General features: G+C 37.5%; 2 protein-coding genes across 3 annotated transcripts; both read left to right on the forward strand.

Annotated features, from left to right (window-relative positions):
- Positions 1 to 694: 694 nt before the first annotated feature.
- LOC116176065 (ABC transporter G family member 20-like) lies at positions 695 to 3,400 on the forward strand. Its single transcript, XM_031494530.1, has 8 exons — positions 695 to 939; positions 994 to 1,344; positions 1,505 to 2,014; positions 2,060 to 2,237; positions 2,288 to 2,403; positions 2,528 to 2,598; positions 2,648 to 2,913; positions 2,963 to 3,400. The coding sequence occupies exons 2-8, from the start codon at positions 1,006 to 1,008 to the stop codon at positions 3,265 to 3,267; spliced, it is 1,785 nt and encodes a 594-aa protein (XP_031350390.1). The 5' UTR covers positions 695 to 939; positions 994 to 1,005; the 3' UTR covers positions 3,268 to 3,400.
- A 4,075-nt stretch (positions 3,401 to 7,475) lies between these two features.
- On the forward strand, positions 7,476 to 9,194 carry LOC116176066 (succinate dehydrogenase [ubiquinone] iron-sulfur subunit, mitochondrial-like). Of its 2 annotated transcripts, XM_031494533.1 has the most exons (7): positions 7,477 to 7,641; positions 7,701 to 7,953; positions 8,030 to 8,307; positions 8,358 to 8,492; positions 8,543 to 8,705; positions 8,811 to 8,933; positions 8,982 to 9,194. In XM_031494533.1, the coding sequence occupies exons 2-7, from the start codon at positions 7,903 to 7,905 to the stop codon at positions 9,084 to 9,086; spliced, it is 855 nt and encodes a 284-aa protein (XP_031350393.1). In that variant the 5' UTR covers positions 7,477 to 7,641; positions 7,701 to 7,902; the 3' UTR covers positions 9,087 to 9,194. The 2 variants fall into 2 exon arrangements, with proteins under 2 accessions (XP_031350391.1, XP_031350393.1); XM_031494531.1 differs by having other exon boundaries at positions 7,476 to 7,953.
- Positions 9,195 to 10,580: the final 1,386 nt, after the last annotated feature.

The raw sequence follows: 10,580 nt of genomic DNA on the forward strand, positions 1-10,580 counted from the left end.
TATTGTCTCTTGGAATTTCCCAGGTCAGCCCAAAAGACCCTTTATCAACTGATGCGTGCATAAAACTGCATGGCCTTGCAGTTTTAATGCGCGTTTTTAAATTAGCATAGGGAAACTAAATCATCTAATAATATTATTTAACTGAAATTCTAAAATATGAATTTGCTCTCGTCTTCTAAATGACAAGAGCTTTAGGCCGCAACAAAGATAATTGAAATATGTTGACGTGAACGGTTGCAAACGACGAATTAATTACAGCTTTTGTTTACGATAACGGCGGCTGAAGCACAACTCTAGACATTAAATCAATTACGTTTACGTTATCTCTTCGACTCCTAAAACCAACATAAATACTTTCGCACGACACTTTTCGTCAAGAATCGCGGATAACGGAAAACGTTCCCTACCTCCTTCTTGCAGACGGGGAGAGAGATTTTTGTCGAGTGTTGATAAAGCCGCTACCTTTTGTAGCATTACTGTGCGAACATCTCGCGTCTGGTGGCTACAACATCAAAAGTGGCCTTTGTTTTCGGATTATAAGTATCGGTACTCCAATAGGTACTTGGTTCGGTGCGGGAGGTATTTCTAGCCTAATAATGGTATTCCAATGCTGCAACAGCGGGGTGAACTGCAAAACTTGATTCAGTGGTCTCAAGAGACACAAAACGTTGTCACCTAACTGATCTCTGTCGGCCGAATATTCCCATTGTTATTACGTGGTACGGTTACTGTGGTACGGTACTGCACAAACCAACAACCATCTTTATTGTTACAGATATGGACTATTAGGTTCGAGTGGCTGCGGCAAAACAACACTTCTGAATTGCATTTTAGGCCTCAAAAAAGTTGATTCTGGGACAATACTAGTCTTCGGCGCCATATCCGGTTCGAAGGAAACTGGAATACCGGGACCCAGAGTTGGTTACATGCCACAAGCAAGTCTTTTGCGCCTACCTATTGAGAAAACAAACCTATAGCACTGTGTAATTATAGGAACTTGGATTAATGCCGTTTTTTACAATCGAAGAAGCAATAAGGTATTTTGGTTGGTTAAATGGATTAGAACAGGACAGGATAGTATCGAGAATCCAGTTTCTAAGTACCCTATTGGCTTTACCTGATTACAAAATGGTGATAAACAATCTTAGCGGTGGTCAGCAGCGGAGAGTCTCATTGGCGTGTGCCTTGGTACATGAACCAGAACTGTTAGTCCTCGATGAACCTACAGTTGGTTTGGATTCCATTTTACGTAAAGAGATTTGGGATCATTTATTAAAAATACGTAGGAAATCGACAATTATAATCACAACCCATTATATAGAAGAAACTTCTCAGGCAGATGTAGTAAGTTAATGTGAAAGGACTCTAATATGGTAATGTTTTTCAAGATCACGACTTTTCTTACATTTTTTGAAGAAACTACTTACGCTCCCTCCCGAGTCATTATCCTTTACGCACGTTATTCCAAGTCTATACATTTTGATATCTTCTGTCTCCTTCACAGGTAGGATTCCTTCGAAAGGGATGTTTGCTTGGTGAAGATTCCCCACGTGATTTGATGTTACGTTTTAATGTTGATTCTCTTGAACAAGTGTTTCTTAAAGTGAGTCTAAAACAGAATACAGACGATACACATGACCCTGAAGAAGATGATTTTATTGTAAATGATGTTCAGCCTGCTTTGAATAAAGTGCACGATAGTAGTACTACGGGGAACCTTGTTTACACAGTAGGCACTAAAAAAAATTTAAGCAAACAGCGCGTGAATGCACTTTTATGGAAACATTTCACATGGATGAGACGAAACTGGGACACTGTTTTCATATTCTTTTCGGTAACTATTGTGCAAATTGCTACATTTTGTTTGGCGATTGGACATAATCCCAAAGATATACCCGTGGGTCTTTTGAATTACGAAGTCAAGCAATCGGATTGCAATTACACTTTAACCTGCAACGCTACACATTTAAGCTGCATCTATTTGCAATACCTCAAAGAAAACGGACTAACATTGGTAATCTTCCGGATGCTTCAATTTGTGAAATAAGTGCATTTGTAGATTGATTATTTCTCCGAAGAGGCGATTACTACATCGGTTAATAAAGGCAAACTGTATGCTGCAATAATAATAAAAGCGAATTATTCGACAGGATTAAGACACCGAATTAAGCAGTGGAATTTTGCAAGCTCGTGGGATTTTGAGCAGGGCGAAATTGTAGTCGTATGGGACACCACAAGTAATAACCACAAGTTGCACCGTACCATATTTTAACAAAAACTATTGTAGATGCAGCCATTTCCAACTTCATTAAAATGTATTTATACAACTGGTATCAATTGTTTGTTCAAAATTTTTTGGAAAAATGTGGTATAAAGAAAAAGGTTCTGACTCTACCTGTGCGGGTATGTTTTTCGGGCATGTTATAGGTATATTCTCGGGTATATTTGAGTTGGAAATCACTCATATTTATTTATTCTCTCGCATGAACTGTGAATAAAAACGCTTATTCATTCAGAAATTTTGCAGGTAGAACAACCAGTGCATGGTTCAGCCCAATTAAATTTTACAGAGTTTTATATACCCGGAGTTACAATCACGTACGTACTTATAAATTAAAAAAAAAACGTTCTGAACGACTAATTTCAGCGTATTATTTTTTATGTCCATAACGTTGACCTCTTTATATCTAATAATTGACCGCAAGGGCGGAGATATGGACCGAGTGTTACTTTCTGGAGCTACTTTAACCGAACTCACAGTATCATACCTAATTACGCAATTGACATGCATGCTCATCGAAGTATTTATTGTTTTTGGAATTCCATATATCGCATTTGGGATCACACAAAATGGATCTTCTCTTCTTATAATCAACTTAGGAATTTTGGTGGGCTTATGCGGAATGGCTTACGGTAATACATGTGACGTTTGTGTTACTTTGCATACGATTTATTTGTATAGGATTAACCATTGCCTCGGTCTGCATAAAGGAATTTTCAGCGACGACAATGGCGCTGGGATCGATAGTGCCTTGTCTATTTATTAGTGGAACGATTTGGCCAACTCAGTGTATAAGTCCCGTATTACAAGGGGTTTCTTCAATTATACCATTAACTAGCGCAATTGAAAGCCTACGGTGTATAATGATTAAAGGATGGGGACTGAATCGTCCAGCTGTTTATAAAGGATTTATATCACTAGTGATTTGGATTACATTATTATTGATAACTTCAATGATTTTGATGAGGGTTCGCAATCGGGCTTAAAGTGTCAGAGGGTTTAGCTTAGTAGTAAATGTGTTGACGCAAAGTCTAGGTGCAAAAATGCCATAACAGTTCCTGAATTATCGCAAATAACACAGTGTTAAACTTAGAGGTACCTAAACATTATAGAAGTTGTTTCACCCAATAAAGTGTATTTATTCCGTATTTATCCCTAAAAATCATTCGGATACATCTAGTGTGACGGTATATTTACTATTTCAAAAGATTTTGCATTTTACCTCTACGCCACTAGTAAAATAATAGTTATTTACCTGAAACCGCAACATGTATATAGAAAACTTTTCCAAATTAAATTATTCATATGTGTGAAATTTTGATACCTAATCACGCATGCTAAAATCACTTTATTTAATTGTTCCCATAGAGACTTCAAAATAATTAAAACAATCAGTGTCATTTTTAAGGCAGTTTGCAGTTTATGCTTTGTACTTTTCAACTATACAGTCATTGAATAACTTATTCAATGAACGATCTAATTGTTATTTTGCATGTACTAGCACTGTAATGGGAGTCAGGCAAAAATATTACAGTACTAGCAAAGAGTAACCATCTCTTTGGTACCTACCTACTTAGTCAGGTAAAGATCAACTTTCTAATGTCAAAATAGCCCTGAAATTTAAATTTTCTTGACGGTTTCAGGTAATAGTATTTTACTATTAGGCTATTAGGTGTAGAATTGGATTTTTACTCCAAGCTAACGTGATCTATATTTTTGTTTTGTTCTTTTTTTTTGTATTAGTGTACTTACATGACGTAATATACTCGATTGCCCATCACGCACGAGCCTTGGCTTATGTGATTGTTGCTAATTTTTTCATTATATCAATAAATAATTATATTATGCTAAATAAATACAAATACAATATATTAGCCAGAGGTAAGTGAGTTTTTACTGGCGATAGGAGAAGTTGACTGGCGAGCCGATCTCAAGGAGATCATTACAGGTTCCTTGTCAGTTCTTTTCCTGTAAATAGAGCAATCGTGAACTGACTTTTGTAATGACCTTTGGCGGCATTGCTTGACTTACCCTATACTTCCTTACAGTTGGCAACACTAAACTTTCAACTCGAAACTACGGACGTTTCGCGGCACCTTTGAATCTCGGTATACTATCACAATACTATGAATCACGTATTCTTGAGTATGACTCAAGGATCTAGTAACGCTGCCCGCGTTAAGTTATATCCCCACCCTAATGTGACGTCATCAACGGACCTGGGTGTCAGAATTGAATGTTATAGTTTGCTAAGTTGTAAACCCTGGTGTGTTGTTCAAGTGTAGGTGAACGTGATCAGGTGGTTGTCGTAGGTTTTTACCGTAGTAAAGATCAAACCTGACACGGGAACGGCAGCGGGACGGACGCGGGATACATTTGTACAGCGAGATTATGCAAGTATAACGTATGCGAACTGCTGCATCGGTATGCATACGTGCATATGCCGCTGTACAAATATATCCCGCGTCAGTCCCACTCCCGTTCCCGCATTCCCGCGTCGTTTTGAGTGGACTTTAAGGCCAAGGGTGTCTGGAGAGTAGGTATCGCGTGTGGTTTCTCGGAACTTGGCAAGATTATCCAGTGATTTTCCCAAACGGTTATATCGTGTATATGTGTTTTCTGCGGAGACCGAAGAGTGTACAACTCATTTTGGCGTTTTTTTCTGGTTGTGGAGGATGTAGAGTAGGGTGTGAGAAGTGAACATTAGGGAGGTGTGAAGGGATCGGAATGTTGACCAGAACTTTTAAGTCCGGAAGAGTGCCAGACTGAATCGAATGCTTGTCTGATTTGGAGAAAGGCCGCGAGAGTGCAGTTGCCGTTGATCTGGTAATTTTCTTTTTCTCTTAACTTTGGTGCACCTGAGGGATGTAAAATCAATATGGTAGGGAGGTAAGAGATTGATAGTATTGTAATTTAAATTTATTACGTGATTTATTTACTTATGTGCATTTGCATTTATAACAGTCCTTAAATAGATTGATTTATAGCAGTTAATAGTTATTTGTTTCATAAGTACAAAAAATGTCAGTTTTCGGGACGAGGAAGATAGTTGCTGGACGACGCGTTAGCGGAGTCCAGCAACCTTCCGAGTCCCGAAAACGCATTTTTTTGTACGAATAAAACATAAAATTTTTTCTCCAACCCCCTTTACTTCAAATTATATTCGAATTTAGATTCAGTCACAGTTTCACTACTAGTATAAAAACTTCTGCTTTCTTGTCCTCACGTGTCATGCCACTCTAGTTTTTTGGTTTAACTTATAACCTATTCGTTCTTACTTCTTACTTCTCACCTCTCGCGACTTTGTAGGGAGCAATCTAAGGTAGCATGTTCTGCCGTTTCTATAATCTCTGGCGGAGTGCAATCCATGTCGCTATCAGTTTCAGTCATTTCTATTGTATACACAATTAATATTGTTATATTTTGTATTGAAATAAAAAACTTACCATACAGTTTTTTAATTAAAATTAAATGCAATTAACTTTTTCAAATTTTGAATTCAAAATGACAGATAATAGTGCAATGGGTCTGAAGTAGATGGCGTTACGCGCGACGGCGGGTTGTATACGTATTAAAATTACGTTCACGGAATATGTAAATTACGTTACACATGGTTTAAATAAAAATAGCGAGCGTAAATCATTTTCAATACATGTACATATGTATAGGTAACATCATTATTTGCATTGAATATGCAAAAATATTTGATTTGTATGTATAGAAATATCTTACAACCTGCAATGTAAAACGATGTCAATGTGACATATCTCCGTGATTGTAATTTTTCAATTGGCCAACTTTCAAGGTCAATTTCTTTTTGGTACTAGGACCAAAAGTATCCACTTTTTGTACAGTTGCCATGGTGAAAGCGATTAATCCGCAAAACGTCAATTTTAGGTACCGAACACTGTCACAAAATAGCGTCTTATTCAGGTGGTTGGAGAAAAATATTATTTGTTACTAAAATTTATGACATGTAGATTTAAAACGCACGAGCGCCAATGTCAGTACTTACCACTTCGGCATCGATGTTTTTTTTTTATGGCTTGATGCAAAGCATATTCAGCCAGCTTCAATATATATGTAATAATTTATTTGGAGAAAAAGGATAATGAACGAGGTCACACGCTTCTCGTCAAGGGACCCTTCAAGACATTTTTTTTGTTACAAACAAGAACAGGCCACGGTAAGGCTTACCACAAGTAGGATAGTAACAGAGGTACAAGACTAAGGGAACTCACAGGAATACTTTCGTTTCACAAATAAATTCAAACAGGCATTCATAAACACATTTTCTATTTAGCGCTAATAAGGAGCATATATTATGAGGAGGGAAGAGATTTTCTTTAATTAATTTTTCGATTAAGTTTTCGGATTGTTGCAGTCTATATTTTGTACAGTTAAAAAAGATATGGTTTAGATCACTTGTTTCTCTACAAAGTTGACACAGACTGGAATCCAGGACATGTATTTTGTGTAAGTGGGCTGGGTAGCACGCATGCCCAAACCTCATTCTAATATTAGTCGTTATATACTTCCGTGGAACCTATATATTTTTGAACCAGTACTCGTTTGGGACATCAGGAATATTCCATAATACAACCTGGCATCGATGTTGGAACTAACTTAAACACGATTCAATTTGCTGTAATAGCAAACAAACACTTCTATACTCTATTCATTTTAAGAAGGTAGTGGTAGAAATCATAGGGAAGCTTTGACCTTCACTGTGATTGGTTAAACCACGAGTCTGTATTACGCCGAAAAATAAAATGTGTGACCAATCTTGTTATGTTAGTAGTTTCGGTTACGAACTAAACTGTCGAACTGACATTAGATGACAATTTCAATGATCCAAACGTGAAATCTTTTGATTTATATTCATATTTTTCAAATTTGGTGCGGTTTTATATTTATCCTGTGTGCGTCTATCTTTAAACACAGCGCCATCTACTACCTTCTTATAATGAATGCAGTATAGAACTTTCTCGAATAAACAAATCCTATTTCGCGGAAAGGATGCGACGCAGCTTAGGAGAGAAATAGGTCGGTAGGAAAATAGTCTAATGAGATTGCGGCGTTGGTTTTGCGATCAAAGTTACTGTAAAGAATTTCCACAGCGTTCAGAGGTATGGGAGTTGTATGTAACGGTTGTAAATGTTGGATAATATAATATAATGTGATTGCGCAGGAGTAAGGTAGTGTAGTATCCAACACAGAACAGTAATATTACTGTTTTGTGGTATCCAATCTGTTGATGTCCATTCGGGATGCTGTAATGCGTCCACTTTTTATGGTGACCATAATCGTTTAGGGGAGATGTAGAAGGCTTCAAAAAAGGAATTGAAGGCATTTGTTTTGTATGCTATAATAAATTTGTCAGAGCTTTGGGAGTAAGAAACATTTTTCTACCAATCAGAAACACTGGTTGCAACCACCCTCTGCAACTCAAATTTCGCGCCAAAAGTGCAGTGATATTCGGTGGATCCACCAGGGCGCCCAATAAGAATAAAGGATCACAAAATTACCAAAAAAAAATAATAATAGGACGGGATTTCTCGTTCTGTCACTTTTACTTCATAAATGATCCAAATTTAATTGCTACAAATATTCAAATAATAATGGCGAACGAGTTAAAACTGTTAAAAGTTTGTAAAAACGGATTTGCTCAGGTATGGTTAGAATTCTTACATAACAATGTACTTAAAGGTATTTGAATTTCCGATAACATATTGCAATGCCTTTTAGATACGCAACTTTCATCGCACCGCTCCAATTTTCGCCGATAAACCTAAAAATAAGAAATTTTCAATTTACCGCTGGGATCCGGAACATAGCGGTCAGAAACCCTACCAAAAAGAGTATGTCGTCGATTTAAATAAGTGTGGTCCCATGGTGTTGGATGCCCTCATTAAGGTCAAGAATGAAATGGATCCAACTTTAACCTTCCGCCGGTCCTGTCGCGAAGGGATTTGTGGATCGTGTGCGATGAACATGGATGGGCTTAATGGCCTCGCATGTATTACGTAATACATGTTGCAGTTTCCTTGGTTATTATGATAGTGCAACTTTTTAGGAAAATTGACTCCAATTTAAGTAAACCCATGAAAATATATCCTCTACCTCATATGTATGTAGTGAAAGATTTAGTGCCTGATATGACACACTTTTATAATCAGTATAAATCGATTCAGCCATGGCTACAACGTCAGTAAGTGCACTTGTAGTTGTTCGAATTGATTCAAATTAGACACATTTCAGTGATGAGGTAGAAGTTGGTAAGCATCAGTATTTACAAAGCACGAAGGATCGTGATAAGTTAGATGGTTTGTACGAGTGCATTTTGTGTGCTTGTTGTTCTACCTCCTGTCCAAGTTATTGGTGGAATGGTCAAAAGTATTTAGGACCTGCTGTTTTAATGCAGGTATGTATACCTACCTGCCATTGGGTGGTTCGCACGAACTACAACCAGTTTAAATTAATCGGCAAAAATGGGTAAGTGTAGTTAAACAATTCTTTTGTGTTTAAGGCGTACAGATGGATTATTGACTCGAGAGATACTTCAACCACCGAAAGATTGGAACGTTTGAAAGATAGTTATGCAGTATTTCGCTGTCACACTATTATGAATTGCACTAGTGTCTGTCCCAAGGTATATCATTCAACAATATCAGCTGGATATTAATTATTAAATCTTTAGGGATTAAACCCTGGTCTGGCAATTGCACACCTTAAGCGACTAGTCGTTGGACTGGAGAAAAAGCCTAATCCAGAAATGGACCCGGTTGCTCTTCATAATAAGTAAATAAATTGTAACATTTTGTTTTCATTTTTTATAGTGAATACTGGAGGAGATTATATGGTGTCTTAATTAAATTATGAATATTATTTGAAAGGCATTGAGTGTACACACTTTTTGAGTTTTATTTCATGTTGAATAAAAAAACAACAAAATTGTTGAAATGCATTTGATTGTAATATAACCCCCCCTAAACTAGAGAGGCTCTTGTGGGTCGATTATGGTAATTTTGAATCCTACGTTACTACAGGCATTGAATTTATAACTAAATTCAATGCTACAGGTTATTTTCCGCTGTAATGTATTTCAGTACTTCCCAAAAAGGCTCTAGGAATAAGAATGTGTAAGCGAAAATATGTAAATTAAACAAGTATTTTTATTTATTATTATGCGCATTATCTGTGTGCTCCTGAATTTGAGTTTCAACAATGGACACTCAAGTTCATTGCAAATGGTAGAAAATCTCAAAATGGGATGTTATAATGCAAAAGTCAGCAAGGAAGTGATCAAAACGTTACTTATAAACTAATGTGTTAATAATGTAATAAAGTGTATGGGGAGGTTGTGAGTTTTGATCGCTACTAACTTTTGAATGGTTGCCCAGTTTGTTTTTATTAGAAGCACCTGAGGGACGCCTCTGTGGGTAGATATCTTAGGAAATCGTCATAAATGGGAAAGGTAACCCTGCATTTCAACATGGGGGCTAAGTTTCCTTGAATGAATTAGTTTTAGACTTAGAACCAAAGAATACTTCTTTGCTTAGAACATAGATATATATTGATGTGAAATCTAAGAAGTTGACCATGTCGAGTCCGCGCATGCGCAGCGAGTTACTCCAATTCTTTGCCGCACTACATACCAACAACAACGGATCATAACAACCTCCAAAACCCTTCTCACCAACGGTATCTCTACGGGTCTGGAATCCAAACCATTGTCCTTACAGGTTTTAAGCTTCGTGGAACCGAATCCACGCCCCTTTCGCGGTTCTGCTGTAGCTTGCTCGGTGGAAATGGTATGCAAGGCCGCTCCCCTGTCTCCGGAATCAGCAAGGCGGTGTGAAACTACTCCCTCTTAAGAGTTCATCATTCCGATGAGAATCCAAGTCTTAATGCGCCTTCTCGGGAAGCATAACATTCGTGTTTTGATGAATGCACATCCTCAACTTGCGAGGTGCCGGCGCCATAGTAGTGATCTGGTGAACTGGTCTACGAAGCCTTATTTATTGCTTGCTTCCATTGGTTGTTTTATGAGCCACGAGCAACGCTATTTGACGTTGGCTTATCGTCCCATAGATCATTTGCCACCTGGTTAACCCCTCAGGTACCAGTTTCTTAATACTATCACATCGTAAGTTGTAATTGCCAACTCGGACATCATCCACGAACATTTATGATCACCCGGTATATCAATTATTATTCACCTACTAGCTAAAGAGTACATTTTTCGCCTGTAAATTGGCGACCTCTAGGATAAATGAAATGCAACACATCGTACGGA

Source organism: Photinus pyralis, unplaced genomic scaffold (assembly GCF_008802855.1).
Source record: "Photinus pyralis isolate 1611_PpyrPB1 unplaced genomic scaffold, Ppyr1.3 Ppyr1.4_LG7, whole genome shotgun sequence".
In the NCBI taxonomy this organism is placed as follows: Eukaryota; Metazoa; Arthropoda; class Insecta; order Coleoptera; family Lampyridae; genus Photinus; species Photinus pyralis.

Coding starts and splice junctions, on each gene's coding strand:
- LOC116176065 (XM_031494530.1), top strand. CDS start 1,006: ATGCCGTTTTTTACAATCGAAGAAGCAATAAGGTATTTTGGTTGGTTA. Junction 2,238..2,287: donor AGTCGTATGGGACACCACAA/GTAATAACCACA, acceptor AAACTATTGTAG/ATGCAGCCATTTCCAACTTC. Junction 2,914..2,962: donor CTTATGCGGAATGGCTTACG/GTAATACATGTG, acceptor TTATTTGTATAG/GATTAACCATTGCCTCGGTC.
- LOC116176066 (XM_031494531.1), top strand. CDS start 7,903: ATGGCGAACGAGTTAAAACTGTTAAAAGTTTGTAAAAACGGATTTGCT. Junction 8,493..8,542: donor CAGCCATGGCTACAACGTCA/GTAAGTGCACTT, acceptor GACACATTTCAG/TGATGAGGTAGAAGTTGGTA. Junction 8,706..8,810: donor GACCTGCTGTTTTAATGCAG/GTATGTATACCT, acceptor TTTGTGTTTAAG/GCGTACAGATGGATTATTGA.